Source organism: Aegilops tauschii, chromosome 5 (assembly GCF_002575655.3).
Source record: "Aegilops tauschii subsp. strangulata cultivar AL8/78 chromosome 5, Aet v6.0, whole genome shotgun sequence".
In the NCBI taxonomy this organism is placed as follows: domain Eukaryota; kingdom Viridiplantae; phylum Streptophyta; class Magnoliopsida; order Poales; family Poaceae; genus Aegilops; species Aegilops tauschii.
Window position 1 is genome coordinate 139,750,620 of NC_053039.3, and position 17,432 is coordinate 139,768,051.

General features: G+C 49.3%; 1 protein-coding gene across 1 annotated transcript; it reads right to left on the reverse strand.

The window, feature by feature from the left end:
- Window positions 1–14,649: 14,649 nt before the first annotated feature.
- LOC109753773 (uncharacterized) lies at window positions 14,650–16,617 on the reverse strand. Its single transcript, XM_020312697.3, has 4 exons — window positions 16,418–16,617; window positions 16,257–16,301; window positions 15,056–15,088; window positions 14,650–14,977 (listed from the first exon to the last, which is right to left on the reverse strand). The coding sequence occupies exons 1-4, from the start codon at window positions 16,455–16,457 to the stop codon at window positions 14,814–14,816; spliced, it is 282 nt and encodes a 93-aa protein (XP_020168286.1). The 5' UTR covers window positions 16,458–16,617; the 3' UTR covers window positions 14,650–14,813.
- Between the last annotated feature and the right edge of the window lie 815 nt (window positions 16,618–17,432).

Below are 17,432 nucleotides of genomic sequence, written 5' to 3' on the forward strand. Positions count from 1 at the left end.
AAATCATCAAGGGCAAGGATGGTATTTCTCATCATGAATTCAATTGGTATCCTGGAAGGAGTTAAAATGTTGATGATGATCACGACAAATTTTGTCGAGAGGCTCCATGAAGATGCAATCGCTCGGCGACGACATCAAGCCAAGGGAAGGGTGAAGCCAAAGGCTATTAAAACCATAGATAAGATGCCATCTCAGAATTCAGAGTTGTCTCTCAAGACAAACAATATGATGGTGAAAGTTCGATGTAAGCTTAGAGCACTGTCGGGATTGTGTCCCGAGGATGAAGGAGATAGGTAGAATGGTCAAGCAGTCAACCTGACGATGATGATGTAGTCAATCAGCTGGGAATGACACGATCGAACACAAACTCGTAAGCAATGAAGATTACTAAGAGTTGTTGAATCGCAGTGCGGACTCGATTCAGTTGTCGGTATCCTTGAGGGGTTCTAACAACTCAAAACCCGTTGGAAAAATGGAATCGGCGAGAATAATAGTTGATGAAGAACTCATAAGAAGTTATGTAGTTCCATGGTATTCTTGAGATACCAGAGTGTAATGCTCGACGGTAGATCAAAGTAAAGGTTGGACAGGTGCAAGGATCTGCAGAAGTCAAGTACTTCAACTTGTCCGAGAAATGGTATTTAAAAGGAGAACATGGCCGGAACAACGATTGCAAAATGCCAGATCCCAGATATAAGATAAACTTATACCAAGGAGTTACTTATTTGAAGAGAAGCTTTAATGATACGATCTACATCGTTTCCATGGGCATGAACACAAAGTTCAAGGCCGACTCCCACTTCTCCTATGCATAACCTTTCATTCACTTTTCATTTTCAAAGAAGTTGTAGTGCTGAAATTTTATCTGGCATAACACCAGTAGAGTATGACCCGTAGAAGTTCTCGGGTTCACACAGATTAGAGAAGGCATAGGTTCAACCCATCAGGGCCTCTTAGGAACATATACCACAACTTCAGGAGTAAATAACACAAGCTCGAAAGTGCAGCATGGTTAACAAAGCAAAGGATACAATTTACCTAGGGCATTATTTACCGTAGGAAAGGCTCACAAGGTTATTGATTATGAAGGACACTGTCAGATAAAATCCAATAAAGGATCCGGTGTTCCTCAAGGGATCTGATGTGAGCATCGGTACTCAATCAAAAGAAGAAGGAATGCAAGGAGATCAGATGATAGAAACAACTGGCCAATTCAAAGCTCAATTGCAAAGGAATTATGATTTCCAGGTCAAGGTGTCAAAAGCAACGCTCTGATTAGGGATGGATAAGTGAAATAGCCATAGGGGTACAACCGACGACAATTTGATTGATCGAGAACCAGCTCATGTTTAAAATGACGTCTGAGCCGGAAGGATGAATTATAGGATCTGATTGAGGATTGCGAGCATTCACAACATATTGAATCAAGGGACTCGAAATGATAATGACAAAGCATATCAATGAATATTGCTAGTCATATGGAACACAACCATAATGGAAGCAGACAAGCGTTTGCAGAGCAATAGTTTGAAGAGGATCCTTAGAAGGTCGGAAGGTATTTCAGAGTATCTTATGAAGCATACGAACAACTGGGGATGAACGGATACTCGTTGTGTGAGGAATTATCCATAGGGGTATTCATGTGGTAAGAACTACAAGGCAGTAAGCTCAAAGGATTTTCGGAACAACGGAGAGCAGTTCAGGGCATCTTGTAATAACAAGAGCAACTGAGGATGAGTGTATGAACGACAATTGTAGATAGTTATCCATAAGGGTATATCGGTGGTAGGGAATTGTAAAGTCGGTGGGCACAAGGGTCTCAGGAAAACCTCGGAGAGTATCTTCTGACTCTTCTAGTGAAGCAAGCGACCGTCTAGAACGAGGGGCTCTCCGAGAGAAAGTATTTACGAGAACCTAGAGTTAGAGTTAGCAAAATCGTTTAACCTGAATAGAAGAGAGATCAGAGTCCCAGAGTATAGACGAGGAGTAAAAGATCCTAATACCACACAAATGGCGACGTGGACCCGTAAGACACACAACCATGTTAGTAAAAGTCTTTGCAATGTCTAGACTCGACTTCAGCCAAGGAGTGTGGAAGGGGAAATCCTACAGGCAGTCGGCTCTGATACCAACTTGTGACGCCCCCGATTCAATCATACACTAATCATGCACGCAAATGTGTACGATCAAGATCAGGGACTCACGGGAAGATATCACAACACAACTCTAAAAACATAAATAAGTCATACAAGCATCATAATACAAGTCAGGGGCCTCGAGGGCTCGAATACAAGTGCTCGATCATAGACGAGTCAGCGGAAGCAACAACATCTGAGTATAGACATAAGTTAAACAAGTTTGCCTTAAGAAGGCTAGCACAAACTGGGATACAGATCGAAAGAGGCGCAGGCCTCCTTCCTGGGATCCTCCTAAACTACTCCTGGTCGTCGTCAGCGGCCTGCACGTAGTAGTAGGCACCTCCGGTGTAGTAGGAATCGTCGTCGACGGTGGCGTCTGGCTCCTGGGCTCCAGCATCTGGTTGCGACAACCAGGAAGAAAGGAAAGGGGGGAAAGGGGGAGAAAAGCAACCGTGAGTACTCATCCAAAGTACTCGCAAGCAAGGATCTACACTACTTATGCATGGGTATCTGTGTAAAGGGGCAATATTGGTGGACTGAACTGCAGAATGCCAGAATAAGAGGGGGAGAGCTAATCTTATCAAAGACTACGCTTCTGGCAGCCTCCATCTTGCAGCATGTAGAAGAGAGTAGATGGTAAGTTCACCAAGTATCATCGCATAGCATAAACCTACCCGGCGATCCTCTCCTCGTCGCCCTGTGTGAGAGCGATCTCCGGGTTATATCTGGCACTTGGAAGGGTGTGTTTTATTAAGTATCTGGTTCTAGTTGTCATAAGGTCAAGGTACAACTCTGGGTCGTCCTGATACCGAAGATCACGGCTATTCGAATAGATAAACTTCCCTGCAGGGGTGCACCACATTACCCAACACGCTCGATTCCCTTTGGCCGGACACACTTTTCTGGGTCATGCCCGGCCTCGGAAGATCAACACGTCGCAGCCCCACCTAGGCACAACAGAGAGGTCAGCACGCTGGTCTAAATCCTAAGCGCGAAGGGGTCTGGGCCCATCGCCCATTCCACACCTGCATGTTGCGTGGGCGGCCGGAAGCAGACCTAGCCCCTTAATACAAGAGCGGGCTTACGGTCCAATCCGGCGGGCGCCGCTCAGTCGCTGACGTCAAGAAGGCTTCGGCTGATACCACGACGTCGAGTGCCCATAACTGTTCCCGCGTAGTTGGTTAGTGCGTATAGGTCAGTGGCCAGACTCAGATCAAATACCAAGAATTCGTTAAGCGTGTTATTTTAAAGTAACCGCAAACGCCGACCATGGCCAGGCCCACCTCTCACCCAGGTGGTCTCAACCTGCCCTGTCGCTCCGCCACAAAGATCCACACAGAGGGCCGTCGGGAAAGTATGTCCTTTCAGCCCCTAATCCGTGAATCAACCGCGGGTACTCAACGAGCTGAGCCGACTTTAGTCACCACATGTATCATGTATTATGTATATAAGTATATACCCGTGATCACCTCCCGAGTGATCACGGCCCGATAGTATAGCATGGCAGACGGACAAGAATCTAGGGCCACTGATGGAATACTAGCATCCTATACTAAGCATGTAGGATTGCAGGTAAAGGTAACAATAATAGTAGCAAGGACAGGCTATGCATCAGGATAGGATTAACGAAAAGCAGTAACATGTTACACTACTCTAATGCAAGCAGTAGAGAGAAAAGTAGGCGATATCTGGTGATCAAGGGGAGGGGCTTGCCTGGTTGCTCTGGCAAGAAGGAGGGGTCGTCAACACAGTGGTCGGTCTGGGTAGCAACGGCGTCGGTCTTGGAGTCTAGCGAGAGAAGAGGGGGAAGAAACAATAAATATAATGCAAACATACGCATGACGATGCATGACATGACAACGAGCGTTCCTAAGGGGGTGCCCAAACGCGGTAGTAGGTGATACCGGCGAAGGGGGAAAACATCCGGGAAAGTATTCCCGGTGTTCCGCGTTTTCGGACAGATGAACGGGAGGGGGAAAGTTGCGTGTTTGCTATGCTAGGGATGTGTGGTGGACGAATGGGGGGTTGCGTATCCAGATTCGTCTCGTCGTTCCGAGCAACTTTCATGTACAACGTATTTTCATCTGAGCTACGGATTATTTTATATTAAATTTCAAAGTTTTAATTCATTTTCAGGAATTAACAGATTAATTTAATTGAAAATCATTTATGACGTCATCATGACGTCGACGGTCAAAGATGACCGTTGACCGGTCAAACTGACGGGTGGGGCCCGTTTGTCATTGACTGCCTAACTAACTAACAGATTAGTTAGCAGGTTAATTAGGTTTAATTAGTTAACTAATAGAATTAATTAAGTTAATTAATTACTTAAATACTTATTTAATTAATGTAATTATTGTTCTTAGGGGCGGGGCCCCACTTGTCAATGGGCCAGGGGCCTTAACGGGTCGCCGGTGGCGGTTCTCGGGCGAAGGCGGAGCCAGGCGCCAGCCCGCCCAACAGGGCGCTGCGGCAAGCAGGGGAAGGGGGGGCGGCGCGTGGCCCAGCGCTGGCGACAGAGGCCGGAGCGGGGCGGCACGGCGAGGCCGTCGCCTCGCGGGGGCGCCGGCGCGCGGCAGCAGAGGCCGGTGCGGTGCGGCCCGGGTGCGAGGCACCGCGGCACGAGGCGGAGAGTAAAGGTAGCGACGGTGCTGCAGGCAGTCGGGTCAGAGGGGGGCACGAAGGTGCGGGCGGCTCCAGGGAGCCGCGGCCAGGGAGGGAGTGGAGCTGAGCAGCGGCACCGGTGAACGCAGCTGTGGGCGGATGCACGAGCGGGAGCGGCAACGGGGAGTGTGGGCGCGAGCGCGTGCTGTCGGCCATGGTCGAGCGCGGCAGAGAACGGGCAGTGGGCGCAGTAGCGGGGCTGGGCGCGGGCATCGCGCCCTGAGGCCAGCGCAGCCCTGAGCGGCGCGCAGGGAAGGAGGCGAGCGCAGCGCGGCAGCGACGGCGAGCGCGGGCTGCGGAGCCGCGGCCCTAGGCAGCCGAGGCCCAGGCGGGCGCGTATATGGGCAGGGGAGGCCGGAGGAGGAGCCACACGGCAGGGGCGCGCGGGGCGCAGCACGAGGGGTCGAGCGCGCGCGGGGGGAGGAGGAGAGGATGGGGGAAGCAGCGCGCGGCAGGGAGCGGGCCAGGCGCAGCTTGTGCGGCGGCGTGCGCGTGAGGAAGAGTGGAGAGGGGGAGCTCACGGGGGCCGTAGGGATTTTGGCAGCGGGGCATGAGGAGGATGACGGGGACGTGCGACGGAGACGGGGAGGCAGTCCGGCAAGGAAGTGGTGGTCGGCGATGGGACCAGGGCGGCACCGGGCGGCGTCGTCGAGGGGGGCGATGGGATCAGGCTCCTCCCGATCCAGATCCAGACGAGGGGGCGGGGGAGAGAGGAGTGGACCGAGGGGGGAGTGGGTTGGTTAGGGTTAGGGTTTGCGGGTGTGAGGGGGAGGCCTAAGTAGGCCAGGTGGTAGCGGGGTGGGCCGGCCTGGTGGGCCGAAGCCCAGTGAGGGGGGCTTTTACTTTCATTTTGTTTTTGTTTTGTTCTTGTTTTGATTTTTCCTTTTTATTTTATTTTTTTACTGTTTCCTTCAAACTTTAACTTAGTTCAATTTATAAAATGTCAAAACAGCACCTAAATTTAGTATGTCAAATATACCACTGCCACATTAATTTCCTACCCAAGCTAAAATAGTTTCGTAATTATTTAATATTTAAAAGTATTTAAATAATAGTTTTCGCTACTGTTTTATTCAACTTGTAGTATTTAAACATTTCATAAAGGTGTGGTTTCTCCACCATAATTTCCTATGCAATATTTGGTTCACTCCGAACATTTTAGTTATAATATTTGAAAAGTTTTATTGTTTTCTTGATTTTGAATTTAAATTTGAATCGGTTTCAAACTGACACGAGATTATCAACAGTAATCTAAGTGACGTGGCATCATTAGCAGAGGGTTGCTGTAGCTTAATTACCCGGGCGTCACAAGTAGGAGGAGTCCGTCTGAGAGAGACGAACCAGCACCCGCTCGTAGATGTTGAGATTGCGGATGTCATTGACGTCGAGAGGGTTGGCATTGGCGAACGGGTTGGAGTTGGTGGAGTCGGTGACAGACGACATGGCAGTGAGGGTAGCTAGGTTTCGCCGCGGGTAGGGTTGGTGGTGGCGGCAATCGGCTCGAGTCGAGCGGGTGGCAGTGGCGATCGGGTAGGGTGGGGGGCAGCGACGGCTGCGGTGGCTAGAGCGGCGACGACGCGGGGAGGGGGCGCGCGGCGGGGGGGGGGGGGGGGTGGAAGCTAGGGTTGGAACCTAGGAAACTGATATCATGTATGTTGTGGGAATTACACGATATATTGCTCATGTGCAAAAGCACGTATATATGATATACAGATATGGGCCACGACCTCAACTATATAAGAGCAACTCCAATGGGGCGACCCATTTCATCCGCCCGCGTCCGTTTGGGTCGGCGCGGACAAAAGTGGAGGCCCAACGCGCCGACCCAAACGGACGCGCGTCCGTTTTTCGTCCGCGGGCGACCCATTCCCAGCCCAATTTTGAGCCGGATTTGCATCGCGGACGCGCGGGCGCCTACTCCTCTTCCCGGGCCAACCGGTCGGTGGCAGCCACCACCATTTCCCCCCCAGTTTTTCCAAAAACACTCCCGCCCCGCGCACGCCCCCGCCCCCAACCAGCCATGGAGGACGCCATCGACCTCGACCTCGACGCCGCCGCCGGGCTCGCCTCCCTCGCCTCGTCCGGCGCCGTCGCCCCCTCTAGGAAAGGCAAGCCTCGTGGCCCGCGCAAGACCGCCGCCGCGACCAAGCTGAAGAAGGCGTTGACGCCCAAACAGCGGGCAAGGGAGGCGGCCAAGAGGAAGGGCAGGAGGCACGCCGCGGACGCGAGGGATGAGGCCGCCGCGCAGCAGGAGTTCACCAACGCCCGCGTCGCGGCGGCAACAAGGGAGGCGCTCTACATGCTAGGGGTAAACCCTAGCCAGCACAGCGTCCTCCAAGCCGCCGTTGCCGCGGCCAGCACCGGCTCGTCGGCGTTTCCTCGGATGGTGCTGCCCGACTCACCCCGCTCGTCGGCTTGCAACCGGGTCCCCAGCTTCCACGTCTACCCGCAGGCCTCCCGCCTCTCCGGGGAGTGCTCGCCCTACGTGAGCATGGTCGCGCCTTCCACGCCCGCGCCCGCGCCCATCGACCTCAACGCCACCCCGGTGGTCGGTGGATCGTCATCCGGCGGCACGAGGAAACGCGTGCGGCAGACGCCGGCCAGCGGGCTCCCGGGCGCCCATAACCTGTTCGAGGAAATGCCGTCCGCCGTCGACGAGGACTACATGCAGAACATCATCTTCGAGGGTGGTGTGTCGGCCGCTGGCTACGATCCCGACGAGACACAAATCCAGGACGGCCGCGGGGCGTTCACGCCGGCCGCTGGCTATGATCCCGATCAGGCGGCCTTCATGCGTGATCAGGTCGGCATCGACCTGGACGGCTTCCCTCTCGACCACGAGTTCCCGGAGGACTATGGGCTAGAGGAAGAGGACGAGTGCGACGTCGAAGTGGAGCCTTTGTTCGAGGACGAGCTCGCCAACCAAGCCGCCAGTCCTAAGCTGAAGCGCAAGAGCAAGTGCACGAAGGCGTACACAGCTGCCGAGGACAAGCTTCTTTGCGAGTGTTGGCGAGACATTGGACAAGACCCAAAGACGGGCGCCGAGCAAAAGCATTCGACCTTTTGGACTCGTGTGCACCGAGAGTTTCATGAGCGCAAGAAGTTTCCACCTTACCAATTTGTGAGCATGCGCGAGTGGGTCTCCATTTCCAAGCAGTGGAGGGTGATCCAACAAGAGTGCAACAAGTTTTGCGCCAAGGCCCGCCCCGTGAGCGGCATCGGCATGCAAGACATGGTATGATAGCAAGCAAGCCGCCCTCTTTTGTGTCATCAAGGTCATCCTTTTAAGTCTTCATTTGCTATCACTTGCCCATATGCTTGCATGGATATATTTTGTAGGCATTTCAAGCTTTGGAGGCATTCAAGGTTCAACACAATGGCAAGTGCTTCAACCTCTCCCATTGCTATCGGGTCATCAAGGACGAAGAGAAGTTCAAGGCACAATATGCCACACTCAAGGCACGTGGGGGGAAGAAAGCCGTGGAGGATGTTGGGGAGGGCGAGCCGGCACGGCCGAGGGGGAAGACCAACTCCAAGGAGGAGGACAAGCGAGATGCGGCCACCAATGCCTTGATCGCAAGCGTGGACGGCATGATGAATAAGGTCTCAAGGGAGGAGGAGCGCCGGCGTTTCAAGGCGGAGCAAATGGATGCTTTCATGGAGATCCAAAGGAGGAGGCTTGATCTTGACGCCGAGAAGCAAGCCAAGATGTTCGAGCTCGAGGCGGAGAAGCAAGCCAAGATGCTAGAGATCGAGGCCGCCAACGCCAAGACAAAGGCGAAAGAAGTGGCTCTTGCGAGCATGATGACCGGGGTGGAGATCATGAAGGTGGATCTCAACACCGTGTCGCCAAGGAAGAGGCCGTGGTTTGAGAAGATGCAGGCCGACATGCTCAAGTTCGACGACGAGTGATCTATGGCGGCGAGGACCATCCTTTTTGTATGCCGGCAGGTGTGCCGACATGACCACGGGAGCCGCGATGGAGTGGTCGAACTCAAGTCTCACCTTTTTTGTGTGTTGGCATGTGTGTCGGCCGGCTGGCGAGTGCGCCAGCATGAACTGTGGTATTTTCTGAAGCCGGCATTGTATGCCGGCGCTGGCATGGTGCCGGCATGAGACATGGCCGCTGGCATGATCGGCCGCGGGCCTTTTTTATTTAAAAGTTAAATGCGGACATGAAATGGGTCGGCGCGTTGGGCGCACTGCCGACCCAAATGCAAAACTGGGCGGACGCCGGGCAGGCGGCCGACCCAAACGAACAAAAAGCGGACAAATGCGCCGTCCGTTTGGGTCGGCTCGTTGGAGTTGCTCTAAGGAACTAGAAGATGGGCCCAATATATAGATATGCACAACACATATACTCAATAGGCATGACTTCTACCGGGGCCCTCAGCCAGGCTGCCGGGGAACCCGCCGAGGTCTCTGGAACCTTGCGGTTTGCGCATGCCTATCATCAAGGAATCGGAAAGGTACTCAGTCGTGCTTGAGGACAGGGATGTTGCGTCGAGGGTCGCTGACGTCGCTAGTGGCGCGGACGAGGGAGTCGGAGGCAGCGAGGACGGTGGTGTCTCGCGGAGAGAGGGAGCGAGCTCCGTGGTCAAGCCATCGCCGAGGTTGGAGGCCACCACCATAGTTTCATCGTCAACGAGCTATGTTTATCTCTCAAGGAGAAGCGAAGAAGGTCCCGATGTGACGGAGGAGAAGAAGGCTGCCTTGCAGGAAAGCCGTGAATGTGCCCGCGCTTTGTCCATATCCTTGCGGGAGTTGGGACAAGCAATCCAGCCCAGGATGGAGGTAAAATTCTCTTGACGGTAGTGTATATCCGGTAGCCCCCAAGACCGGGCTCGAGTATACAAACAATGTTTTGGAACCATAGACAAACTCCCTGTGCTTCAGGAATTACTGGAACTCATTACTCCTTCTATTTCTTTATACAAGGTCACTTTATATTTTTATGTCCAGCTTTGATCATTAATTTTATCAAGAAAAGTAAGTTATACGCAACAAAAGTATGTCACTGGATATGCAATTGAAAGAACTTTCTGATGATATATTTTTTATTACATGTAATTCATATTTTGTTGTCTAAAATTATAAGTCAAAGTTTGACACAAAAACGAAATGGCCTTGTATAAGGAAATGGGGGGAGTATTATTTTCAATCATCCCAGAGAAAATCCGAAAGGCCCATATGGCTCAGTCATGCATGACAAGGGGGTGCGGAAAGTTTAGTCCTACCACGCTGGTGGAGGGTGTGGAAGACCAACTTATAAGGTGGGTTGTTCCAGCACCACTAAGAGCTTGAGAAGAGAGCACATACGCATACGCTCCTCCCTCGCCGCCCGCCTTGCCTCGCACACGCGTCGTATTTTGTGATCGAGCCGAGCCATGCTAAGACCTATGCTACGTGTGCACGCTGCTTTATGTGAATAGTTTTCTCTTCGTCTCCCTAGTGGGTTAGTGCGACCTTTTCCCTTCCACTACCGAGGGGTCAGTTGCAACCCGCTTATAAGAGATCGGATCGATCCTCTTTCCAGACAAGACACACTTCATCTCCTACCTCCTGGTTCTCATGTGCCGCCTAGCACCTTCCCATCTCACTTCTCGGCATCCATGGAGGAGTAAGACAGTAAAGCTCTGAAGCCCCGTCTCTTATGATCCGATATGGGAGAGAGGCGATGAGGTTTTTGGGAAGTGCTTTCACGCGACTGTTGAATCTTCTTCACCGTGGCTACGAATGACAAGTTCCCCAAAGACGACTTTTTCCCAGAAGTCGACGACCTCCTCCACAACATGATGCTCAGTGATGGTGTTACGACTGCAAACACTTCTTTTTCCGTTGTGCCATACATTTTCTTATCCCTTCTGTTAGGGTTTGTGTTTGGTCTACTATCAGTAGAAAATCAATGAGAGTATGATGCTTCGCCCTTGTGTTCTTGATTGCATGCCTAGTTTTAACTACCTGTTGCTTGATTCGATTATCATCTCTATCACATTAAACCATGTTTTATCTATTGTTTTTTGGATTAAGCTTAATGGGAAATTGCTCAATTATTTAACATTGGTCCCGTGAGACCTCTTTGGTTGCTCACCACAGACTCCAACAAGAAGCAATGTTGCCTCCCATGCGGCATCAAGGCCACAAGGAATAAGAACACCATTCGGCGACTCATCAGAGGGGGGTGGCCGGCAAGCAAGGACGTCGTAGCTCCTCCGGAAACCACCATCATTGAGCTCGAGATCCCCATCATACGCCTCCAGATCCATGTTGAAGGTCCTTTCACAGACAAGGGACAACAACCTCGCCGGAAGCTTGGATCAGGCAAGACGCAGCAGAGCAAACCCGATCCATGACAAGGGACATGCCCAAATCCCGAACCTTCACCACAACGGCTAGGAAAGAGGAAGAAATCTAGCAAGGTAGTTCAGCTCAGTGTAGCCATGCTCTTATTTGGGGAGCGGGCGGCAGACCCAACCCCCCCCCCCCCCCCCTCCAGCACGGAGAAGCAAAGAGGTTCTTGTCGGGGAGCGTCACATGTATTATGAAGGCAGCGATGGACTAGATTCCATCAGCATAACGACGCCGTCAAGGCAAATCCAGGCTGAAGCCTCAAACCTAACCGGCTATATACAAAGGAGAGTGAACCTCCTCGCCCACAGACTCCAACAAGAGGAAGGGAGAAGCCGGAGACTCTCAGGGGTGGGGGGGGGGGGGGGATCAACCATTCCGGTACACGTTTAAACTTGAGCACCGCACTTCGCCTTCCATCCCAATCTTAGTCATGTGAAACAACCAACAAAATTAAGGTATCCCATCTCCCTCAAAGAAACACCACTTAGGCTTTGTTCGGTTACACCCCCTCCCAAGGAAATTGGGGTGGATTGGAGGGGATTTTGACTTGTAGGGATTTAATCCCTGCCAATTCCCTCCATTTCCCTGTCAACCGAACAAGCCTTAAGATGATTATAAGGAGAGGATCGTGACCAAAAGAGATTTATCATTCTATCTTCTACAGTACCTTGCCTACCCAGCGCCCCTCTTCTATGCGCAAGCTATTCTAGACACCGCTGCATCCTACCCAACGAAAAAAGTAGCGCCGACTTTAGAATACGCTATTAGCGAGACGTTCTACACTGTTTTATTTGACGAGCTATTCCTCGTGACGCTATAGCGCACTATTTTTTCTAGGATTGTTTTATTTGGCGAGCTATTCCTCGTGACGCTATAGCGCGCTATTTTTTCCAGTAATCCACGGCTAGCCGGCTACAAAGCCAAAGCCGCCTGTCCACCACAATTATTACCTGAGATCTGGTACTTAGATGCGGTGCAAAGGCTGGGAGAGTCACTCCTCCATTATTCACAAAAATAACTCTTTTTTGCTTGCAGGAGGTCACTGAAACAGAACAGACGAACTGATGTTTGGGAGTTATGTGATTTATCTTTAAACTGCAGCTACTAGTGACGTAAGAATGCAGGGACTTTCTGGAATTTATTTAATCATTAGCGCACAGGTATTTTCGCAGAGCAAAGTTTCACTTGTAGCATATTTTCTCCTGAAGGCCTCAAAGATTTACTATTATATCAGAGCTTCTAGTACTACTGAAATCCACAGGGTATATTAGATGTTACGTTATACACCAACACGCCATCCTGTACCGTAGCCTTCCACTGAAACCAAAAGAGAGAACAGAAGGACGGGAACCGCCGGGAATAAGATCATGAGCTTTATTCTTGCACTATTAAAACTCTATTGCTACGACACTGATGCATGCAACATCTAAAATTATGAGGAAAAAAAATCTTATTCTCTTTTTCTTGCCCTCTATCACTCTATGACTCCAATGTCAAATCTGAAGGGAAGAACTTACTCTCCACTCTGCCGCACGAAGAGACAAGCAACTGAAATGCTTCATCTTTAGTTCTGCACCACAGCTATGCATCCCTCAAGGAGTATCAGATCCCATACCCTCCATTATTCTGCTGAAGGATCATTAATGATGTATACAGAAAATATATGGGGAAGATGGATCAGGTCATGAGACACCATACGCGCAAGTTCTTCTGATGCCACAGACTGCACAATATCCCGCAGGCAGGCAAACACATATCTCTCATGAGAGTTTGTGGCTCGAAATCAGCAAAGGAAGTCTCAACAGATGTATAATCTGCCTGAATCCATCTATCACTGGGGTCCACATATCAGTTGCTTCTCATACGTATTAAGGAGTTCATAATAAGTTTGTGGCAGACAACATCCTTTGCAACCAGACAAGCAGAGATTTGAGAACGAAAATTCCGTAACTGCTTTTCTTCAAGCTGTGTTCCTATCTCCTCTCCCTTTCTTCATGTGAGAACTGTATTCCTTCGTTGCTAACAAGGTACAACCAGCACCAGTAGGGCTGTCTCATGATTCTCCAAGTAGAAACAGTTACTGCCATAGGACAGTACTTGGCCAGATTTGACTTCAGATTCTAGGAGCATCAGTTCTCATGGTGTTTGGTCCAATGGTGTCCAATCAAGCTCAAACCTCTGCTCAAGTAGAAGCCAACGACTGTGAATAAAATCGTTCATGATCCTCTGTAGGAGCTTGTCAAATCATTCATATCCTACCAGATGTGCAGTCCGTGTGACCCTGACCATGGTGGTAGCGTTCCAACTAGAAAACTACAGCTATATATACCAGGGTTGGGGAGGAGAGAGGTGCCAACCAAGAGGGAACTGCCATCGGCTGCTTGACACCAAGGAGGAAAGAACAAACAGCAGCAGATTTTAGCGCCTCCCCAGCCTTTGTTGATGGGCCGCAGTGCAATTGCAAAATCAACTGGTCTTCTCCGGTAAGTAGCCTCTAGCATCCCTCTAAACCTGCAATAATGAAGCTTTCAATTTGGTAGATTCCAGAACGATGACATTCAAGCATTACTGTAATCTAAAGATTGTTCATATCCTAGTGAAGAGAAACTTGAATTGCTAAATGCAACATCATTATGCTGATATGCTTCATAAAGTAACTGCCTGGATTGTGATATGCAGGGAAGTTAAGAACAGGCAAAGCTCTAACCTTACGAGCCGGGTGCAGCCAACAAAAGCAAGGTCGGCAGAGACAGCACTGTGGGTGCCACACCCAAGGACAGGGATCTACTACCCCAGGGGCTTTGAGTGGGTCATGGAGGATGTCCCAAGCAGCGCAGCAACGTTCCAGCAGACATACTGGCTCAGGAGCGGCGACGCAGAGACAGCAAGCTCCCCCACATCAACCGACGGCACAGCTGCCTTTGATAATCCATTTCTGTGAATGCATAAGAGGCTTCACACTGGAAGAATCACTGATAGCAGCAGTTCTACAAGCCACCACCATTGTTGCCAGGTCGATACATAATATGATAAACCAGCTGCTCAGTTTTCCAGCATGTAGGCACCGCATCCACCGAAAGATCAGTGTTAAACTCTGCATTAATCTTCACTATTGCATTCTCATTTTCACTGATTTTACTTAAATAAAAGCCGCACCTGATTGTAATATTTGGAACATTCTGAGCTAACAGTTTTAACTGTCAACCTTGTTGCAAAAGTTATCCTACTAATTATAATCTTCAGAAAAAATAATACAGCCTTCAGTTTTGTTTCCCCTTGTAGGGAAGAAATTATGCAGGGGAGTCAAGAGTTCACAACAGTGCTCAATGTTTTTATGCATTTTTTAGATTGTGATTAACCATATCCAGACATAATGCACTGCACACACTGAACTGCGGGTACTTAACAAGAGTAACAATAAACACTTGCAGGGTGTACCCAACCAAGAGAATGTTAATGGACAATATTAGCCAAATATAAAGACCATTATCCGAAACGAAAAAAGTACCATGGATTATCCTCATTATGTTACCATGAAAACGTCCAAGTTCATCAAAACATCAAAATGCTTTCAAACAACTTTCCAGGTAGACAATTGACTACAATCAAGGGGGCAATGGTAACATTGCCTGTGCCAATTGTATGATCGCAGCTATACTAGCCATAAGGACGAGACTTTTCAACAAGCTTTGGTGCTTCATCTCCTTCAGACTTTTTCTGAAACTCAATGCCCTGAAACTGGACCCTTGAAGATCGATATTGACAACCATAAGCATTTCCAAAGCCCCATCCTAAACCAAGACCAACTCCGCATCCCCCACCTATTCACAAAGAGGAAATTCAATTCAGTACCAATTTACTCTAGATGATGTGTATATAGTAACTGATAAGCTTTGTACCAATGCCCAAGCCGAATACGTTCAGAGGCATTCCTGTGGTAGAAAAGAAAATTAAAGCATGTTATTTTCTTACAATGAAGGTAAATAGTCAATAAGGAATAGTTACTGACATACAATAGGACCATAACTCTTCAAAGAAAGTCTGTTCCGGTAAATTTATCCCCAGACATAAGCCAGTTACAAAAAACTCTATTAGCTGGGTGCCTGGGACTACTCTGTCTACCTGTATTGGCTATGGATCGTATTATTAATTCATATTAAAGTGTAATACTACTATAGAATTGAAGCTTGGATTTTTAGCACGAAATCAGAAGAAAAAAAGAACTAGTTAAATACAACTATGTAATTGTTGATTTAATTTGTTAGACTAGTGTACAGATAGAATTAAATTTGTGGGCACAAACCTTTTGCATATAACCTTTTGGCTCCCTGGTTAAGTAGAATATTTCTGTTCCTTCTCATCCTATATTAGGTAGAACTAGGAATGCTGTTGAGAACCATCCATGTGATGTTTGGTTTAATAACTATCAACATTTGAAAGATTAGCTAGCAATGGGTGAAAGGCAAATCCATCTCAAGAACAATTAAAAAAATCGTCTACTCTACGCCTCTAGCTCAGGAGTCCGATGGATCTAACTTCGCTTATGTCCCACATTTCTATAATAATGAATGTTATGACATAAGCATTTCCATAAGATGCTTCCAAAGCATGCTTCATATAATATTGGACCAACTTAGATGTTGAGGAACAAGTTCTACAGTACAAAAACATGCTTACATGGAAAACCGGCTTCATATCATATTGAATCTTGCGGCATAAGCATTTCTGTGCGTACAACATATTATCATACAATTTTGGTACGATGGTTGAAATCCACCGTCCATTTTATCACGTCTGTGGGCAGTGGTGATCCATCGTCGTAACAAGTTAGACCAATTTCATCGTACACAAAGCTGTTCCGTTATTTCTTTGTGACTCCATATAACAATTAACTCCATCTGGAGGCTTTTGGTAACCAATTCGCATGCATCTTACTGGTTATGAAGCGGGTAAACAGATTCCCTTTTGTACGGAGTGGGACTGCTAAACAGCGAAATCTATAAGCAAAAATCAAGAGCAATTCTCCCGAATATGCTTGAACGAGAAGCGATTCCAAGTTCTCGCCCCTCCCTTAAAACTTGAGCGGTGTAAAAACCTCACCCCCGAACCCCCATCCGACTCCGAATCCGCAGCCGACGCCGAAGCCTGCGCCGATTTCAACAGACAGAGACAAGATCAAGAAACCTAAAACGGAGCAAGCACCAAATCGCCGCAAGAATGCAAGATCCAATAATTTTGAAGAATCAAGGTCAGCCGCTTACCGAGCCCAATCCCAGGGCCACTGAAGGTGGAGACGACCATGGATGGATGCCTTCCCGCTTCGCCGGTGGTGCTCCGGGGTTGGATGGGACGATGAGCGAGCCGATGGGAAAGCGGCACTTCGGTGGTCTTGACAACACGGTGACGTCAGCAATCAGTGGGCCGCGACTGGCCGGGCCAAGTTTTGGGCGGGCCCAAGGATCAGCCCGGTAGCATTTTTCTCACATGCTACGCACTACCGTTGACGTTGTTCCTGCTTTCTGAGAGCGCCACTTCGCACGCTCTCAGCCATTCGCCACGTGTCGCGCTCTGGACGCTTCTTTCGGATTTTATTTTTTTATTTTTTCGCACGCGTTTTCGGCTTTTTAAACGTTTTTCTCGGGTTTTTTCGACGTTTTGGTTTTTCCCCGGTCTTTCTTAGCTTTTCGACCAAAAAAAATGTTGGAAAAAAAAAATTTGCACGAAAAAACGCGTTTTTTTTTCCCTTTTGCGAAAGTCACGGTTTTTTTTTTCCGCGAGAGTCATGGCCGTGCCTTTCGGAACGAAAAAAACGCGTTTTCTGTTTTTTTTCTTTCGCGAGAGTCACGGTTTTGCTTCCGCGAGAGGCACAGTTGTGCTTTCGCGAGAGTCACGGACGTGCCTCTCGAAAAGGGAAAAACAAAACGCGTTTTCTATTTTTTTTTCTTTCGTGAGAGTCACGGTTTTGCTTCCGCGAGAGGCACGGTTGTGCTTTCGCGAGAGTCACGGCCGTGCCTCTCGGAAAGAGAAAAACAAAACGCGTTTTCTGTTTTTTTTCTTTCGTGAGAGTCACGGTTTTGCTTCCGCGAGAGGCACAGTTGTGCTTTCGCGAAAGTCACGGCCGTGCCTCTAGGAAAGGGAAAAAAATACTTGTTTTCTGTTCTTTTTTCTTTCGCGAGAGTCACGGTTTTGCTTTCGCGAGAGGCACGGTTGTGCTTTCGCGAGAGTCACGGCCGTGCCTCTCGGAAACGAAAAAAAAACGCGTTTTCTGTTTTTTTT

Coding starts and splice junctions, on each gene's coding strand:
- LOC109753773 (XM_020312697.3), bottom strand. CDS start 16,457: ATGGTCGTCTCCACCTTCAGTGGCCCTGGGATTGGGCTCG. Junction 16,302..16,417: donor TGGCCCTGGGATTGGGCTCG/GTAAGCGGCTGA, acceptor AAATCGGCGCAG/GCTTCGGCGTCGGCTGCGGA. Junction 14,978..15,055: donor CGTATTCGGCTTGGGCATTG/GTACAAAGCTTA, acceptor CTTTGTGAATAG/GTGGGGGATGCGGAGTTGGT.